At 42.2% G+C, this 21,400-nt stretch overlaps 1 protein-coding gene across 1 annotated transcript in view; it reads right to left on the bottom strand.

Annotated features, from left to right (window-relative positions):
- The window catches only part of TEX9 (testis expressed 9), a 77,545-nt gene that overhangs the window by 38,009 nt on the left and 18,136 nt on the right, over positions 1–21,400 (bottom strand). Inside the window, exon 7 of the mRNA XM_073650810.1 lies at positions 14,851–15,029. Within this exon, the coding sequence (XP_073506911.1) occupies positions 14,851–15,029 (179 nt within the window). The remainder of the gene's footprint in view (positions 1–14,850; positions 15,030–21,400) is intronic.

Raw genomic sequence — 21,400 nt, 5'->3', positions numbered from 1 at the left:
AAATCGATTTGCTAATTTCTATTTATAAAATACAGTACTGTAAAAAATATATAAAACACATTTTAAAATGTATTCTCCTTTCCGTAACAGTTATTAGTAATTATATTTCATACATTGTGCCCCCAATAAGTTCATGAAAGATCTTTGGTGGGAGGTGGGGGAGGATATCAACATTTAATTATTTTTTAATCCAATTTCAGCCTCCTGCCTGCATAGCAAAGCTGGCTGGGTCTCCTAAAACCCAGCAGCTCCTGCTCTCTCCCTACACGCAATGAGGTTCAGAAGGAGGAAGCACTGTCCGTTTTCTATTAATGTACACACAGCACTTCAGTACTGTGTATACTGCGATAAAGAAGACAGAAACAGTAATAAACATTTTCTGCCTTCTCGATGGGAACTCCAGCTGTGTCTGACAGCTGGCTCCCCTCTTCAGCAACTGCGCAATCTCATGAAGCTGCTATCTGCTATACCATGAAGTGATGTTTTAGAACCTACCTACAGAGTACATTGCAGCCCACTTAAACGTTTATAGTCTAAGGGCAGTTCTGAAGTTGTTTAAGACATTGGCTGTGTGATTTTTGTTTTAAAATCTCCTAAACAGGATCACCTGTGCTAGGCTGACTGCAAAGACTTCAAGTGCAAAACTAACCAGCGAGGCTTCCGAGCATGCAGAGGATGAATTGAGTGTCCCAGAGGAGGCATAAGTACAAAGGGGCAGATAAGTGCATAGTTAAACGCAATAACATAGTTTAACACAAGAGAATAGTTTGGGGTTTCCCTTACTAGCCTTCTATTACTTTTTATGCTTTTACCTGTATTGTTTATCCCCATTAATATGTGCTCCATGGACAATGCTACCAGGTGTGCATCTTGTGAGATGTATGCATGCCTTGAACTACCGCTTGAGGGTGAATATGTCTGCGCTCGATGTCAGCGAGTTACATGTTTGGAAGCCCAGATACTGGATCTAAATGTGCAGCTAGCAACACTCAGGAGCATTGCAAACCTGGAGAGCAGTTTAGAGCTCACTGAGCATGTGCATGGTGGAGGGTGGAGGTGGGGAAGATCAGGACCCAGAAGTAGGTACCTGAGTAACAGTTAGAAGAAGGGGAAAAGTGTCAGGGAGTCCAGTCCTGATCTGGCACAGCCTAGTAAATATGCCTGTTTGGCTGATATTAGGAATGCAAGCCCAGGGCTGGGAACATTGCAGCAGGACGTGGCTCCTACCAACCAGGAAAACGACTGCTGTAGTAGGGAGGGAGATAGGAGTGCAGCAAAAGCTAGACAGATGTTGGTGGTAGGGGACTCTATAATTAGGCGGACAGACAGGGTCATCTGCAGCCGAGACCGTAAACGCCGAATAGTGTGTTGTCTGTCGGGTGCTCGGGTTCAACATATTGTGGATCGGATAGATTGCTGGGTGGGGCTGGGGAAAACCCAGCGGTCTTCGTACACATCGGTATCAATGACAAAGTTAGAGGGAGGTGGAAGGTCCTTAAAAATGATTACAGAGAACTAGGAGAGAAGCTGAAGGCCAGGACCTCCAAGGTGGTGTTTTCAGAAATACTGCCAGAGCTTAGGGAGACAAATAAGAGGCTCAGAAATTGGTGCAGGAAGGAAGGGTTTGGGTTCATGGAGAACTGGGCCGAGTTCGCTGTCGGCAACAGACTCTACGGTAGGGATGGGCTGTTCCTGAATGGGGAGGGTGGTAGCTACACTGGGGGAAAAAATGGTCAGACGGATGGAGGAGCTTTTAAACTAGGATCTGGGGGGGAGGGAGGGTATTCGTGCTAATAAGGGGATAGATAGAGTAGACAAAGAAAGTGGGACAGCAGGGGTTATAGAGGATCTAGCGGGGGTGTGGATACGCAAGGAAAGTAGGAAGCTGAAAAGGAGTAACAAATGTGCTAATAGTATTAAATGTCTGCTGGCAAATGCAAGAAGTCTCGCAAACAAAATGGCTGAACTGGAGACTCTTATATTGGTCACAGAATACAATGTGGTGAGTATTACGGAAACCTGGCTGGATGAAAGCCATGACTGGGTGACAAATGTAAAAGGATATACTACATTTAGAAAGGACAGAAAAGACAAAAAAGATGGAGGGGTGTGTATTTTTGTAAAACCTGTGCTCAATGCAATGACAACATTGGGGGGGGTTGAAGGGGTGCTGCAACAATGTAGAGGCAGTCTGGGTAAATGTACATGGGGATGACCATAATGGAAAGCTTTTAATTGGAGTTTGTTACAAGCCTCCTAATATAGCTGAACTTGTAGAGGACGAAATGCTGCAACAAATTAAAAATTCAGCAAACCTTAATAGGGTCCTTATTATTGGGGATTTTAACTATCCAGATATTCAATGGGACATAGATTCGTCCAGTTGTGCTAAAAGCTGCAAGTTCTTATCCACAGTTCAGTACAATTACCTCTCTCAGCTGGTAGATGAACCAACCAGGGGAGGAAATCTGCTGGATCTGGTTCTGTCAAATAGACCAGATATTGTTTCAGATCTACAGGTCCAGAAGCATTTGGGAAACAGCGACTATAATATGGTAAGTTTCAATGTAATATTTAATAAAACATTTCAAAAAGGAAATGCAAAAACCTGGAACTTTAGGAAAGCTGATTTCAACAAATTAAGGGAAGAGCCTAATCGTGTAAACTGGGATCATGTCATGGTAACTGGGAATACCGAATGTAAATGGGGCATGTTTAAAGAAATAGTACTAGAATCTTGTATAAAATTTATACCCTCTGGTAATAAAATGTCCAGGAATAAAAATAAACCATTATGGATAAATAAGACAGTACAAAGTTTAATAAGGCAAAAACAAAGGGCATTCAAAATTTTGAAGGCTGAGAACACAGAAATAGCATTTCAGGAGTATAAAGACCTAAATAAGAAATGTAAAAAAGAATTCAAGCTAGCAAAATTATCTACAGAGCAACAAATCGCCAGCGACATTAAAATAAGTCCCCAAAAAATTTATACATACATCAGTGCCAAAAAGAAAAAAATCAGATGGTATCGGCCCCTTAAAAAACAATAACAAGATAATTATAGAGGACAAAGAAAAGGCTGAGATATTAAACAGGCACTTTTCATCCATGTCCACCAACAAACTGTCTGTTCCAGGAATCTTTCAACATGGCAAAAATCAAAGTTCACCATCTAATATAACTAGTTTAAAACAAAAAGAAGTACGCCTGCGTCTGAGCAAATGAAACATTGACAAATCGCCAGGCCCAGATGGCTATCATCCATGGATACTGAGGGAATTAAGCTCAGTAATTGATAAACAAATCTAATTTTCTTAGACTCTCTGGTAACAGGGGTAGTGCCACAGGATTGGAGGATAGTCGGTGTGGTACCAATAATTAGGAAAGGTAAGAAGGTGGATGCAGTTAACTACCGTAGGGTAAGTCTGACATCAGTAGTGTGCAAAGTTTTTGAGGGCATCATAAGAGATGACCTGCAGAGTTATATCACAGAGAATAATATAATAAATGACAATCAGCATGGATTCATGAAAAATAGGTCGTGTCTAACCAACATGTTGGGGTTCTATGAGGAGGTAAGTGTAAATCTGGATGTTCGTAATGCAGCTGATGTGATTTATCTGGACTTTGCAAAGGCAATTAACACTGTACCACATAACAGCCTTATACTGAAGCTACAGAAGCAAGCACTTGGGGAACTGTATGTAGATGGGTAAGGAATTGGCTAAATGATAGAAAACAAAGTTGTCATAAATGGTACGTTCTCTAAATGGGACAGTCAGCAGTGGCGTGCAGCAGGGATCTGTGCTAGGATCGATTCTTTTTATCCTCTTTATTAATGACTTTGGGGATGAGATTGAGAGTAAAGTGTCAGTATTTGCTGATGACACCAAACTATGTAGGATATTAAAACTGATCTTGACTTTACGATATTGCAGAAAGATCTGGATAAGATGACTGAATGGACAAACACTTGGCAGATGAGGTTTAATGTAGATTAATGCACCTAGGACGGAGTAATCTTATTGCTGCATACACATTAAATGGGAGTATACTCGGGTCTACAGAACAGGAGAAGGACTTGGGTATTCTGGTTACAAGTAGGCTGAGCAGCAGTACTCAATGTCAAGTAGCAGCTGCAAAAGCAAACAAGATTTTAGGATGTATAAAAAGAGAAATAAAATCCCGCGATCCCAAAGTATTGTTACCCCTTTATAAATCACAGGTGAGGCCAAATCTGGAATATATTATCCAGTTTTGGGCTCCACATTTTAAAAAGGATATTCAGAAGTTAGAGTCAGTTCAAAGGCGGGCAACTAGGTTATTACAAGGGATGGAAGGCCTCTCATATGATGGGAGGTTGGAAAAGTTGAGTCTATTTAGCTTAGAAAAATGATGCCTCAGAGGAGATTTCATTTACAAGTATAAATATACATAAATACATATATGTTCCAGAAATACATTCCTAGTTTTATTTTCAAAAAGGGGCAAGTGCCCTATATTGTAGCTATACAACTCATGATAGACTTCAAAGAAGAGGAGAACGCTGAGTTAAAGCTGATATAAAAAAAACTATTTTTATTGGATCAATTAATAAAATATTGCATACATGATATTAGCACAAATCATGAGGTGAAATCGTAGAAAAACCCAGTGTAAGGCTGGAGCACTCACCCACAAGACACAAAAGTATAGCTGAAATCAGCTTCATCATGGGGGATCAGTGAAGGGGGGCAGAGTGTGCACAAGGGTGCATAGACTGCCCAAAATGAGATGGACCAAGAGTAGTTAGTTAAGGAACAAGTGGTGGCATGGTTGTACCATAATTATTGCACAGTGTCAAACATAAAATTTATATCCATCACAGGTCCTATAGTCACCTAAGAATCAAATCACCATAGATATAGCTATAGGACATCCACACTAATCTGTGAGTGTCAGAGGAGCACACATAGTAAAGGAAAATCGCTCCATTAATAATACAAATCCAATGAAATGAAAAAGCAAATCATACCCATGGTGTAGTGCTGTGGCAGGTCTCCAGCCCAAACCCCAAACGCGCACTTTCGCCATAAAGCTTCCTTCCCCTGATGGAGCGATTTTCCTTTACTATGTGTGCTCCTCTGACACCCACAGATTAGTGTGGATGTCCTATAGCTATATCTATGGTGATTTGATTCTTAGGTGACTATAGGACCTGTGATGGATATAAATTTCATGTTTGACACTGTGCAATAATTATGGTACAACAATGCCACCACTTGTTCCTTAACTAACTACTCTTGGTCCATCTCATTTTGGGCAGTCTATGCACCCTTGTGCACACTCTGCCCCCCTTCACTGATCCCCCATGATGAAGCTGATTTCAGCTATACTTTTGTGTCTTGTGGGTGAGTGCTCCAGCCTTACACTGGGTTTTTCTACGATTTCACCTCATGATTTGTGCTAATATCATGTATGCAATATTTTATTAATTGATCCAATAAAAATAGTTTTTTTATATCGGCTTTAACTCAGCGTTCTCTTCTTCTTTGATGTATAAATATATGTGTGGTCAGTACAAAGGACTAGCACATGACTTATTTCTTCCAGGGGGCACTCATTACGGGTGGAAGAAAGGCGATTCCGGCACCTAAACAGGAAAGGGTTCTTTATAGTCAGAGCAGTCGGACTGTGGAATGCCCAACCACAAGAGGTAGTAATGGCCGACACTATAACAGTTTTCAAAAAAGGGCTGGATGATTTCCTTGATACACATAACATTGTGGGTTACAGTTAAATTAGACAAAATGTTACACCTATAGTAGTACATTTAATACGACAATAGTAATTACATAACTAGTATCATAATTAGGTTTGATCCAGGGTTCTAGGACTGATCGCCTTTTCTCAGGGTCAAGAAGGAATTTTTCCCCTGTGACACAAATTGGCTCAGTGTGTCCTGGGGTTTTTGCCTTCTTCTGGATCAACAGATTTAGGCATAGGGATTTTAGTAATACCATTATTAGAATCATGAGAGCAATACAAAATATAAAACCAATCAAAAAATTATAAACAGGTTCATTTTTAATTGTAATAGTGCAGCAAAAATAAAAATGGTAATAATACATTTGTGAGGCCAAGTCCCAGTAAGTCAGTATGTTAATGTAGGGAGTACAATTGGGGGAGAAAGGTTGAACAGGATGGACCTAGGTCTTTATTCAACCAACGTTACTATGTTACTATGTATATTGGTGTCGTTTGCCTGCTGTCGAGCCAATCAGACGTCTCCCTGATGGTATTTCATGATGAATAAGTATCCACAAATTAGCAGAATCTCCACCATGCTTCACTGTTCTCTGCAAAAACTCATTATTGTACCACTCTCCAGTCCTTTAGTGAACAAGCTGCCAAATATTTCAAAGTTTGACTCAAAAGCATCTGCTGCCATTTTTCCGCACTCCAGTTCCTAGGTTTTAGTGCATAGTTGAGTCGCTTGGCCTTGTTTCCATGTTGAAGGTATAAGTTTTTGGCCCCAATTCTTCTGGCCAGACTTTTCTGAACAATAGGTGGGTGTAGCTGGGTCCCACTAGTGGCTGCCAGTTTTAAAATGATATACAGGCCCCCTAAGTCCCCCCTAGGGTCTCTGATCTTGTATGGTATTTATTTTTGTACTAATACAGCATTGTTTGATTACTAATTTTGTATTTGTTCTGGTTTTAGTTTATGAGCTTGAATATATGGATATACTTTGTTACACTATATAATTACACTTAGTGCTGTGTGGCCCTTATATCTTTTCTTGCGATGGTCAGAAACATTTGATTACTGCAGGTCGGGGGTATTTCTCTCCATTTATAGTGAGACAGTTTGATCTATGTGTAGCACAATTGTGTTTTTTTTTTATATTTTAACCATTAGTGTTATGTTCTTGTGTTTTGCATGAAAGCTTTAATAAAATTGTAATTTTCATAATACTCACTAGTGTGGATTGCTATTATTTGTATAGGTCTTCCTTTGCTACGTGAGCATGTGGCACCTACAAATTATATGTGGATTATGCCTGTCAATTTGCTACAAGCAATTCTGAGATGATGGCACTGCTGGACATCTTTCGATTTGGAAGGGAAGTAAGCAGGATGAGTTTATTATCTGCTGCACTTAGCCGAAAACTGTGTGTATGGTCCTCAATGTTGACCATTTCTTGATGCTTCTTAAAAGGAGCTCAACAGCACATCTTGAAAACCTAATCTGCTTTGAAATATTTGCCTGGGAGGGACCTTGCTGATGCAGTATAACTACCCTGTGCCTTGTTGAGGAGCTCAGTCTTGTCATGATGTATGACAGTGAGACGAAACGGTCTTACACAACCTCACATTTGTAGCAAAGTTACTAATAATAATTTTTATTTATATAGTGTCAGCATATTCTGCAGCGCTTTACAATTCAGAGGTTCATATACAACAGTCATAAGTAACAAACTTAAAGATAATACAATAATTAAAGCAAAAATAATGACGACCCTGTTCGTAAGAGTTTACAATCTACAATGAGGTGGGGGTGACACAAAGTACAGGTGCTTAGTTACAATGATGGTCCAGCCATCTTCAAGAAATGGGGGATAGATAAAGGCTGCATGAGCTAGTCACCAGCCAGTATTTGTAGTGCTTTTGGGTGCGGAGGAGTTTGATGGAGAGTTATGTTCAGAGAACTAGTGAATGGGCTATACATAAAGGGACTTTGATTAGGGAACGTGAAAGGCCGCCCTAAACAGATGTGTTTTTAAGGAGCGCCTAAAACGGTGTAGCGTGTGGTTAGTCACAATTTCTTGGGGGAGAGCATTCCAAAGAAAAGGTGCAGTTAGGGAGAAGTCTTGGAGCCAGGAGTGCGAGGTACAGATTAGTGCTGATGTTAGTCGAAAGTCGCTTGCGGAGGGTAGAGAAGGGGTAGGCCGATAAACAGAAACGTGGGAGGAGATGTAGGAGGTGCCGCACTGTGGAGAACCTTGTGGGTGAGAACAAGCAATTTAAATTGGATCCCATAATATATGGGCAGCCAGTGCAATGAGTGGCACAGAGCGGAAGCATCCGAGTAACGATTAGCCAGATAGATGACCCTGGCTGCTGCATAAAGGATGGACTGGAGAGGGGAAAGTCGAGTGAGGGGGAGGCCACTTATATGTTAGTGTGAGTGAGCCCAAACAAACAAAGAGGTTATAGAAGGCCAATGGTACAATATTTATGAAGCACGACTGCAAACACTATTTTTTTTAGCCCCATACACATGCATTTAATTAAAAAAAAAAATGTTCCCAGAGTTTGACAACCCATTATCAGTCAGAATAAAACTTCAAAAGGATTGGAACTTCCTAAATATCACTTTTTAAAGGGGGAGATTTTAATACTTGGTAAAAAACTTAGATACGTTTACCAACCCAATCTATATCCTCTACAGGCATCTAGAAAAAAATGGAAGCATGCTCATTACGATCCCTCACAAGTCACGCAGCCTGTACAACGTGTCAAATATATAATGCTAGAATAAATGTGACAAGCATGCCGAGCCGCTGTAGAAAAAAGGATGAGTGTCAGCAGTAGGACGATCACACCAAAGCCAGAATTAGATGACAGAATCTCATGGCCTGATATTACATTCTGCCATAAAACAGACTTTTACAAACCTTGAGTTATTACCGACTAGCGTGTTTAATAAAATATTTCCTTGACCACTCTTCCAACACAAAAGGAGGGCATTAGATGCATCATTTGCCAGCACTGTCAGCTCCAGGTCTGAGGCTCATAGTCTCATCTCGCTGGCTCAGACCCAATGCTGACACTGCAGCTCAAGAACAAGCGGGCAAAGAAGTAGTGGAGGTGTCAGACATGGATGAAGCAAATACATTACTCGCACTCTGACAACTCACGGCCGCATGTCGTCAGGACTCTCCAGGCTAATTCTACCACCACTGTCGTTCAACATTTTATCTAACTCTAATCAAAGCAAAGTGAGTTAATTATTTTATTCCATGCTCTGCTAAGAGACCTATCTATCTATTGCACTCATCTATTACGCAGTATATAAGAAAATCCCCACAAAATTAGAATAGAACATAACAAGCTAATGGATTGCCTTTTATCAAATAAATTTAGGGAGACTGGTCAGATCCCCTAAATGTCCAAATCTGCCACTACAGTGTTATGTGTCAAGTCTTGTACTCTATTAAAGTCTATTTAGTGGAGTAATAATGTATACAAATTAAGTTTAATGTGTAGCTTGGCATATGCCAATGAGGCAGGACTAGTCCAGTGAAGCGTCTCTACCTCCACCACAATTACCCTCTTGGTAGGACTGATGGAAGTATTGTGCAAGTGCCTAACATGCCAGAACTCTTACCAAGGCATGATTAGAGGAAAGAATAGTCTGGGGATCCACACTGGACTAGTCCTGCCTCATAAGCATATGGCATGTAGCATATTGAAACGTCATCTTTGCCACTTAAAAGACCTTATTAGCATACGGAACGTGGCATGTAGTATTAGACATGGAACAATGGGTATTATGCTCACCTTATATGGTTGTGTGAGACACAACCAATATAAATGTATAGATCCAAGCTGCTGCAGCTTCCAAAGAGTTGTACATGAAATTTGCCATCTGTCCCCTCCCCCACCCAGGGAAGTGGGGAGTAATAGTGTATGCAAATACACAAACCAGACAAACAAGGAAAGGACATACATGGATAAATGAAAATACCAAACAAACAAAATATGCACTCACAGACAACAGAGGGGAACATCGAAGGGATTAGGAGAATAAACCAAAATAGAAGAGGATGGGACTATACACACAACCAAAACACCAAGTAACAGTCACAGAACAACTCTCCTTAAACGCCTCTACTGAACACCGAATCCTCCACTCCTCAACGGGCAGTTCAAGACTTAACACTGGCAATCCAGATTGCCAGAGCAGAGCCTGTAAAAGAGAGGGGAGTGGCTGATACTGCACAGTTGAGAACTTGCTAGAAGGAAGCTACAGAGACTCACAGTTTAGCAGATTAACTCCTGCACTGCTGAAAGAAACCAGCACCATTTAATAAGTGTGAAAAGTTCTTCTATTCAATGCAGTTGTATGTGAACTCAGACACTGCGGTATTCCGGCTACTCTCTGTCGCGGTAAACCCGTGACACTATCACTCAATATAGGTACTATGTGTGAAGGTTTCCTATATGGTGGGAGCAACTATATAGGAGAGCATTGTGATGACACAGGAACATTTGAAAATATATATATATTTAATTAGTATATATGTCATTACAAAAGGAGGGTGGGAAAAAAATGAAGTGAAAAATTGGTGAACAAAACAGAGAGGGTTGTATAAATATAATGGGTGTAGTTATCTTCTTTGAACGGTCCCCTCTTAAAGGTAATCTGTCACCCCCCTGGGACTTCTCTGACCTACTAATATAGGCACACAGGTAATAGAAATGTAAATCTATTCCTACCTATATGCCTCATATTAGAGGTCTTGTTGCTGTGAAATTTCTTTTTATTCATTCAAGTTTCTGATGTCTTGCGGGCCCGGGGCCTGGAAGAAATCCCCGCCTCCTATGTTAATTATAATGATTCCCCCCTCCCCTGCACGTCACAGCGCCCTGTGATGTGCAGTTGCGGTGGCCAAATCCCCCACCTGCGCACTTAACGTTTTACTCAAGGCGCACTTCTTCCTCTATGGTCATTGAACTGCAGGGATCTTGTGCGCAGGCGTCGGCGAGTCATCCCTGTAGTTCAATGACTATAGACGGGAGGAAGAAGTGCGCCTTGTGTAAAACGTGAAGTGCGCAGGCGCAAGACTTGGCTACCGCAACTACACGTCACAGGGCACGGAGGAATCATTATAATTAACCCCTTTCCGACGTGGTACGTATTAGTACGCACCACGTCGGTACCCCCGGTTCAGCGCGGGCTCTGGCACTGAGCCCGCACTAAACCAGACACATGTCAGCTGATTTATACATCGCGATCCACCCGCAGCTGTTAACCAGTTAAGTGCCGTGTCAACCTCTGACAGCGGCATTTAACTCGCGCTTCCGGGAAGCGTGTTACTGAGTCTTCCCATCGGTTACCCCTGTGGTTGACATGCCTAGATTGCTATGAGTGTTGCTCAGTGGTCAGCACTCATAGCAAGTGAGCATTTCTGCTACACAGAGGCGATCTGCTTATCGCCTCTGTGTAACAGAAACGATCAGATAAGTGCTGCTTCTCCTATGGAGACTATTGAAGCATGCAGAAAGTGTAAAAAAATGTATTTAAAAATATTAAAAAAATAAATAAAAAGTTGAAATCACCCCCCTTTCGCCCCATTCAAAATAAAACAATAATAAATAAAACACCCACATACACATATTTGGTATCGCCGAGCTCAGAATCACTCGATCTATCAATATATATAAAAAATTAATCAGATCGGTAAACGACATAACGAGAAAAGAATTCTAAACGCCAGAATTACATTTTTTTTGGTCGCCGCAACATTGCAATAAAATTCAATAAAGGACAATCAAAACATCATATCTACCCCAAAATGGTATCAATAAAAACGTCAGCTCAGCTCGCAAAAAATAAGCCCTCGCCCGGCCCTAGATCCCGAAAAATGGAGGCACTACAGGTCTCGGAAAATGGCGTTTTTTTTGTTTGTTTGTTGGTTTGTTTTTAGCAAACTTTGGATTTTTTTCTTCATTACTTAAATAAAAAAGAACCTATACATGTTTGGTGTCTACGAACTCGTAATGACCTGGAGAATAATATTGGCAGGTTAACATGGTTAAAAAACAAAAACAAAAAACAACTGTGGTATTTCACTGTTTTTGCAATTTCACCGCACTTGGAATTTTTTTCCCATTTTCCAGTACACGATATAGTAAAACCAGTGATGTCGTTCAAAAGTACAACTTGTCTCGCAAAAAATAAACAAACACTCACATGGCCATATTGACCGAAAAATTAAAAAAAAAGTTATGGCTCTGGGAACAAGGGGAGTAAAAAATGAAAACGCAAAAACGGAAAATGCTCCGGTCATTAAGGGGTTAACACAGGAGGCAAGGATTTCTTCTGGGCCCAGGGCCGGCAAGGCATTAGAAACTTAAATAAATAAAAAGAAATTTCACAACAAGACCACTAATATGAGGCATTCAGGTAGGAATAGATTTACATTTCTATCATCTGTATGCCCATATTAGTAGGTCAGATAAGTCCCAGGGGGTGACAGATTCCCTGTAATGTATGAATTTTCTTTCTGATCACATGTGACGGTATTCACCCCTCCCCTCTTTCCTTGGTGCCCTTTTTTGATTTTTTTTTCATATATTTAACTGCATGGATGTTAGTTACTGCTTTCATTTGTGGTTGTCCTGAAGAGGGAGTAGGAGCGACTCTGAAACAAGTTGACAAATCAAATATCTATGTTCCATCGTGGCTTGTCATTTCTCTAGCAGGGCAGAATACTTCCATCGCCCGTGGTAAATTTCATATGGCAGCTTCCTGACCCTGGCAGATGATGGTGTGATAGAAAACAATGGAGCATTTTAACTTGAAACTATTGTATTCTGACTGGAGATAAGGCATTGCCAGAGGTGACAGGCAGCAGATTCCTTCCCTCTATACAGAACATATGCATGATCAGTCAAGCAGAGCGTGCATTGGTACAGAAGAGAGATCAGGAGAGATAGCTATTGGCTGAATGAGAGTTGGGCTGAAAGCTATCTTATGTGTATGGGCACATAGCCTTAAGGCCCCGTCACACATAACGAGATCGCTAGCGAGATCGCTGATGAGTCACGCTTTGGTGACGCAATAGCGATCTCGCTAGCGATCTCGTTATGTCTGACAGGTAGCAACGATCAGGCCCCTGCTGTGAGATCGCTGATCGTTACAAAGCTTCCTGGACCATTCCTGGGTCGTTGCGCTCCCGCTGGGCAGTGTGCATCGCTGTATTTGACACCTTGTCAATGACCTCGCAAGCGATTCAGAACTGAGACACATTGAGGTGCATAAATTGGACTTTTCTGCGTTCATCGTCCCGATTGGTGGTCGCTACTGCGTCCTTGTTTTTTCAGATCCCACCAGTGTTCTCCGGCTGTGACTCCACTTTGAACAAATCAGACATCTTTAGCGGAGTAGGTATTGTTTGGGGTCTCAAATGAGTTTCCATTTTTAATTCATTTATAGGACATCTACCAATTATCTGCTATCATTGCTCTTCAGGGAGGGAGGGCTTGGCTTCAATAGCGATCTCGTTAGCGACCTCGTTATGTGTGACGGGGCACCAGGACCGTTAAAATACTGGCAGTAGTTGTCGCGGCAGGTCTTCGCATCATGGGTGTTTCTGCCATGTCCCACTGGTTGAAGGCCTGCAATTGCAGGATCTTTTGCACGCCATTCACCGAGCTCCACTTCCCCATTGGCTCGGTCCACAGAGTCCACAAAGCCAGGCGGACAGTACGTAATTGCATCATGTCGACGAAGAAAGTTTTGAAGCGTGCAACAGGCCAAAAGAACAGAGTCTATTGATTTAAGCTTCATGTTAATTGGCGTGTGAAAAACTCTGAAGCGGTTGGCCACGACAGCGTGTCAGAAAACGTGCTGTGTGGGTGTGTGTGCACGAGACCCCTAAAATATCTGCCCATGCAAAAGCATATATATACAGATAGAAGCCAAGCCCTCCCTCCCTGAAGAGCAATGATAGCAGATAATTGGCAGATGTCCTATAAATGAATTAAAAATGGAAACTCATTTGAGACCCCAAACAAAACCTACTTCGCTAAAGATGTCTGATTTGTTCAAAGTGGAGTCACAGCCGGAGAACGCTGGTGGGATCTGAAAAAACAAGGACGCAGTAGCGACCACCAATCGGGGACAATGAACGCAGAAAAGTCCAATTTATGCACCTCAATGTGTGTCAGTTCTGAATCGCTAGCGAGGTCGTTGACAAGGTGTCAAATACAGCGATGCACACTGCCCAGCGGGAGCGCAACGACCCAGGAATGGTCCAGGAAGCTTTGTAACGATCAGCGATCTCACAGCAGGGGCCTGATCGTTGCTACCTGTCAGACATAACGAGATCGCTAGCGAGATTGCTATTGCGTCACCAAACCGTGACTCATCAGCGATCTCGCTAGCGATCTCGTTATGTGTGACGGGGCCTTTAAAATGGCTTAACGACTTTCATTGTAAACAGGAAAAGGATCATTTACCCATGCGAGACATCTATCTATTCAAACGTGGGGTTGTGTCTCTGTTGTCCATTAAAGGGGTTGTCTGGCTTTAGGCTACAAGTCTGATCGTGAATCCTCACATTGTGCGCACTGCACGCTATCAAGATTCTCCAGTGCCGCGCTGGGAGTGGACGGTTAAGTGACCGCTAGCATGCAATCTGCATAGTAGCGGCCCCATTCCGACTAGACTGTGTCTGGCCTCGCTCAATACACTAGCATTGAACGAGGCTATGCCAAAGTAATAGGCATGTGACCACATGTATGTAAATCATTTACTTGCGGCCATGCGCCCGCCACTCCAGGAAAATCTGCACAGCGCGTAGGGCGCGTGATGTGAGAGATTCACTAGTATGCAGTCACAGAGGGGGACTGCAGACTCGTAGCATAAGGCCGGACAACCCGTTTAGGCTCCAGGTTCCAATTGCTGCAGGGAATCGGCAGTAGACACATGGAAGATCCCTGATCGGCTGCCTTACATAGCAGCAAGGCTTTGTCTGGAGAACAGTATCTGAGAATACCAGAGAATTTTATCTAGGACAAGCTTGAACAAAACTCAATCACGATAGATCCGGTCTTAAATAGAGAACTAAAATACCTGCTCCAATGTCATTGTTTATTCCTGGGATTACATCATCTTCAGCGTTTTCAGGCACTTCACCGGCTTCTAGTTTGCTTTCAATTTTATTAATGGTTTTCGCAAGGGAGAAGTCCACGATATCTGTTGGGATTGCAACGTCACTGGCAGTATGCACGTCAGCTGTTTTTGGTCTCGGTCTTGTAATAAAAAGAAAAAAATATATATACAGTATGTATCATATATTTTTTACATGGTTGGAACCAGAAGTTTACATACACTATATAAATGGACACACATGCATGTTTTCCTTAACCCCTTAAGCCTCGAGGGTGGTTTGCACGTTAATGACCAGGCCAATTTTTACAATTCTGACCACTGTCACTTTATGAGGTAATTACTCTGGAACGCTTCAACGGATTCCCCAGATTCTGAGATTGTTTTTTTCATGACAAATTGTACTTCATGATTGTGGTAAAATTTCTTCGATATCACTTGCGTTTATTTGTGAAAAAAATGGAAATTTGGCGAAAATTTTGCAATTTTCAAAATTTGAATTTTTATGCCCTTAAATCAGAGAGATATGTCACACAAAAGAGTTAATAAATAACATTTCCCACATGTCTACTTTACATCAGCACAATTTTGGAATCAAAATTTTTTTTTGTTAGGGAGCTATAAGGGTTAAAAGTTGACCAGCGATTTCTCATTTTTCCAACAAAATTTACAAAACCATTTTTTTAGGGACCACATCACATTTGAAGTCACTTTGAGGGGTCTTTATGACAGAAAATACCCAAAAGTGACACCATTCTAAAAACTGCACCCCTCAAGGTGCTCAAAACCACATTCAAGAACTTTATTAACCCTTCAGGTGCTTCACAGGAATTTTTTGAATGTGGAAAAAAAAAATGAACATTTAACTTTTTTCACAAAAATGTTACTTTAGACCCAATTTTTTTATTTTCACAGAGGTAACAAGAAAAAATGGACCCCAAAATTTGTTGTGCAATTTCCCCTGGGCATGCAGATACCCAATATGTGGGGAAAAAACACTGTTTGGGCGCACGGCAGGGCTCGGAAGGGAAGGAGCGCCATTTGACTTTTTGATTGTAAAATTTGCTTGAATAATTAGCGGACGCCATGTTGTGTTTGGAGAGCCCCTGTGTGCCCAAACATTGGAGCTCCCCCACAAGTGACCCCATTTTGGAAACTAGACCCCCCAAGGCACCTATCTAGATGCATAGTAAGCACTTGGAACCCCCAGGTGCTTCACAAATTGATTCGTAAAAATGAAAAAGTGAAAAAAAACAACACTTTTTCATTTTTATGAATCAATTTGTGAAGCACCTGGGGGTTCCAAGTGCTCACTATGCATCTAGATAGGTGCCTTGGGGGGTCTAGTTTCCAAAATGGGGTCACTTGTGGGAGAGCTCCAATGTTTGGGCACACAGGGACTCTCCAAATGCAACATGGTATCCGCTAACAAATTGAATGGAAAATCGGCTCAAATTGTTAGCGGACACCATGTTGCGTTTGGAGAGCCCCTGTGTGCCTAAACAGTGGAGCTCCCCCACAAGTGACCCCATTTTGGAAACTATACCCCTCAAGGATTTTATTAAGGTGTATAGTGAACATTTTGAACCCAGAGGTACGACACGGAATTTGTTTACATTAGGTCATCATATTGACTAAGTTGTCACTAGTCTTGAGCGCAAGTGCTCGCTACTTGAGTTTGCATCGGGTACTCAGGTATGCACCATGTACAGCGTGTGCTCGAGTGACATGCTCGAGTCCCTGCTCCGCATGTTTCACGGTTATTAGACACCCAAAAAAAAACATGCGGGGATCGCTCGTGCATGGCAGGCAATCCCCGTAAAGTTTTTTTGGCCGCGAAGCATATGGGGCAGAGACTCGAGCATGTCACTCAAATACCCACAATACTCAATGCATACCAGAGCACCCGATGCAAACTCAAGTAGCGAGCACTTGCGCTCAAAACTAGTCGCCATATCGTCATCTTTTTTTCTTACTTTTGAAAAAAATCCCAACCCCATCACAACCCTAACCCCAACCCCAGCCCTAACCGTAGCACAACCCTAACCCTAGCACAACCCTAACCCTAGCACAACCCTAACCCCAAACCCAGCCCTAACCCCAAACCCAGCCCTAACCCTAGCCCAATCCTAACCCAAGAGTTTATTTTTTGCGCCTTTCCTCGTGCGTTATAAGTGATTAGATGACTTTATTCTTCGGGTCGGTGCGATTACAGTGATACCAGAATCATATCGGGTTTTTATGATTGACAGCTGTCACACACAAAAAGACGCATTTTTTGTAAAATCTAGTTTTTGCATCGCCATATTTTGAGAGCTATAATTTTTCCAGATTTTGGCAGACAGTCATGTGACGGCTCATTTTTTGCGGGATGAGTTGACGTTGTTATTGGTGCCATTTTCAGGCACGTGACATTTTTTGATCGCTTTCTATTCCGATTTTTGGGAGGCAGAATAAACAAAAACCAACAATTCAGGAATTGTTTTTTTTTTTTTATTCTGTTCCGCGTGTGGTAAAAGTGATAAGGCAGCTTTATTCTTCGGGTCAGTACGTTTACAGCGGTACCACATTTATATCGTTTTTCTATGTTTTGCACTTTTACATAATAAAAGCAATTTTATAGAAAAAAATATTTTTTAGCATAGCTTTATTCTGAGAGCTATAACTTTTTTATTTTTCGGCTGATGGAGCTGTATGTCAGCTTGTTTTTTGCGGGACGAGATGACGTTTTCAGCGGTACCATTTTTATTTATATTCGTCTTTTTGATCGCGTGTTATTCCATTTTTTATTTGGCGGTATGGTGATAAAGTATTGTTTTTTGCTTCGGTTTTTTTTTTTTTTTTTTACCGTGTTCACTGAAGGGGTTAACTAGTGGGACAGTTTTATAGGTCAGGTTGTTCCGGATGCGGCGATACCAAATATGTGTACTTTTATTGTTTTTTTTTATAATAATATTTATTGATGGGTACATTATATTTTTATTTTTGGCGGATTATTTTTATTTATTTTTTTTTTATATTTTTGCAATTTTTTTTTTTTATTTTTTTTTTCACTTACTGACAGTTTTTATACTTTATTACTTTGTCCCACTCTGGGACTTTCACTTTTTTTTCTCTGATCGCCTGCATGGCACAGGAATGCAGCACCATCCCTGTGTCATACAGGCTATCAGCGCTGCACAGTGAGAAGATTGTTTGGAGATGCACTGCGCATGTCCAAACAATCTTCCTGCTGTCTGGTGACCCGGATGTTGTCATGACGACATCGGGTCGTCATGGCAACACCCGGGAAGCCTTTGCAGACAGCGCTGGAAGCCGGAAGAGGAGGTGAGTATCTGCGATCACCTCCCCTTGCCCCCGCAATGCTGCGATCGGCTGCGATCGACTTCGATCGCAGCATTGCGGGGGTTAATGTGCTGGGATCGGTGCAGGACCGCTCCCTGCACATAGTACCGGGTGTCAGCTGTGACAATCAGCTGACACCCGGCGGCGATCGCGCCCGCACAGCCTGTGTGCGCGCGCGATCGCGATGACGTACTAATACGGGTCTGGCCCTTAAGTCCCAGGGCACAGACGCGTATTAGTACGTCAGATGTTATTAAGGTTAATATCTGACATGAAATCAGAATAAACCTTTCCCATTTTAGGTCAATTAGGATTATCATAATTTTTAATATTTGCCAAATGCCAGAATGAGAGAGAGAATGTTTTAAGGCATTTTTAATACTTACTGAAAAGTCATTAGTATTTGGTACCATTGCCCTAATGCTATGTGCACACTGTGCGGTTTTGATGCGTTTTTTCCGTGCGGAAATGCACCAAAAATGCTAGGTAATCCGTCTGCTAGCTAATGCAATGACAATCCTGATGTGCTGTGCACATGATCAGGAATTTTCCGTTCAGGATTGTCATTGTGTTCAAATCCGCAGCATGTCCATTCTTTGTAGCGTTTCTGCAGTGCTTCCCGCCCATTGAGGTCAACTGAACCGCAGCAAACCCACAGGTATAAATATATCTGCGGATTTGCTGCACATTTGACTGACTCAATTCAAGTCAATTATCAAATACGCCGCAAAAAAGCACAAAAGAATGGCACCCGGGTCGGGGAAGAAGACTACTTCTCCCATCATTCGACCACCTCTCCCGATGATGACAGTGAGAACGGCGTGGCTGAGGGGAGAAGTACTCTCCTCAGCCGAACCAATGTCTGTGCGATGTGTAAAAAAAGAAAAAAAAGAAAAAATGTACATCAAAATAACAAACACATGATTCTCACCTATCCGGCGATGTCCTCCCGATGTCCCCCGGCGACCCGATCACCTGGAAGTACACTGACGGGAGCGCGCTGTGTGGCACTGGTGCTGTGTGGGAATTTTCCCATGAACGTTCCCACGCAGCACTGATGAAGTAAATGAGGTCACCAGAGCTGATCAGCCTGCAGCACAGCGATGTACACTCCTGTCAGTGTACAGTGCTGTCTTTTACAGCAGTCACATCAGTGATTGATGTGGCTGCTGTAGAAGTGACCCGGATAGCTGTGGGACACTCTGGATTACGTCATGACGGCAGACAGGTGAGGGATATGGTTGTTGTTTTTTTTTTTTGTTTTTTTCAGGGGGACAAGGGATTCGGGGATTAGGTGAATAACAAATAAGTTATTAAAACCATGTGTAATTTTATTTCAATAAAAGACTTTATTCTGGCTGTGTCTTTATTGAAAAACCGTCGAAAACCTCAACTACGCAGTTAGTAATGGGGGCGTCTTATAGATGCCTCTCCATTGCTAACCTGGGCTTCTTGTCAGCCGCCAATACAAGGCTGACATGAACCCCAACCTTATTACCCCACTCACCACCGCTACACGGCAGTGGGAAGAGCGGAGGCTATGCACCAGATTTGGCGCATCTTATGGATAAGCCATTTCTGGGACTGCTGAGAGCTGATATTAACAGCGGAGGGGGCTAGTATCCATGCCGCCTTCCCTGGCTATTAATATCAGCCCGCAGCTGTCTGTTTAGCCTTTTCTGGTTAGATTTTATAGTGGGACCCTACCCTTTTTTTCTGGGGCCCCCCTGTAATCTAGCCAGTAAAGGCTAAACAAACAGCTGTGGGCTGTTATTAATAGCCAGGGAACATTTTTGGCTAATGGCCCCTTCCCCGGCTACTAATATCAACTCCCAGAGGTCGGCTTTCCCTCTGCTGGATATGAAAATGACGTGGGAGCCCACGCCATTTTTTTTAAATTTTAGGCTATGTGCCCACGATCCGGACGTAGCAGCGCTTTGGACGCAGCATTTTTGCTGCGTCCAAAACATTGCGTTCTATTGAACGCAGGTAAATACGCATGTGTTCACTGGACAATGCGGATTTATTGCATTCAATACATTCTAGTGTTCAAATTTCTGTTGCGGAGACCAGCGACTCCACAAGAAAATTTGACATGCTGCGATCCTGAAAGACGCACCGCATGTCAACGCCCACGGGTTATCATCAGATGCATGCACGGTGGACATGGGATTTCTAGAAATTCCATCCACTATGCTGTAACATCTAGACGCTGTGGGTTTGACGCTGCATAAACACGCAGCTTCAAACCTGCAGCGGCTCCTGATCGTGGGCACATACCCAAACTCACCCGTAGCATGTCAATTTCTGTAGCGGACACGCTAGTCTCCGCTTCAGATTTTGACCGATTGAAATGTCATTATAAGCGGTGTATCCGCATGTATTCACAACAAAAGTGCGGCATTAGAACACAGCGTTTTGGACACAGCAAAAATACGCTACGTCCAAAGCACTGCTGGTTGCTGATCGTGGGGACATAGCAGCTAACAAAACAGCTGTGAGCTGTTATTAATAGCCAGGGAACATGTCTGCCTAATGGCACCTTCCTAGGCTAAAAATTGCAGCTCTCAAATGCCCCAGAAATGACTTGAATGGAAATGCTAATGAGATTGTGTTTATTGGATTAGCTGACACCTAGCCCTTTTGTTTAGTGATGACAAGATGTCAATCAGACCCTTTCATTACTAAACCTAATTAAAGTAAAGTAAAGAGTTAAATATACGCACGCGCACACACACACACACACAGAGTAAAACACTTTATTTGAAATACAACAGACACATTCTTTCATTATTTAAAGTAACCAAAATATTCACCCAGGTCTGACAGTAATCCAAGGTTTAAAGCGATGCCCCACATTTCTTTTTTTCAAATATCTTTATTTAGCTCCAAAATGCATTCATTGATGTACAAAAACGCATCAAAAACGCACTTTTCTGCGTTCTGCAATCAAATCCTGGACATGCACACATAGCCTTAAACTGAATGACTTGGGTCAAACATTTGGGATATCTTCCACAAGCTTCTCACAATAGTTGGTTTGAGCCCATTCCTCCTGACAAAGCTGGTGTAATTAATCCAGGTTTGTAGGTTGCCTTGCTCGCATCTGCCTTTTCAGCTTTGCCCATTAATTTTCAATAGGATTGAGATCAGGGCTTTGTGATGGCCA

This window comes from Phyllobates terribilis, unplaced genomic scaffold (assembly GCF_046119375.1).
Source record: "Phyllobates terribilis strain yellow unplaced genomic scaffold, ASM4611937v1 Scaffold_11__3_contigs__length_659146591, whole genome shotgun sequence".
Taxonomy (NCBI): Eukaryota; Metazoa; Chordata; class Amphibia; order Anura; family Dendrobatidae; genus Phyllobates; species Phyllobates terribilis.
The sequence above is the reverse complement of the archived record's forward strand: the minus strand, read 5'-3'. Positions and strand labels throughout refer to the sequence as shown.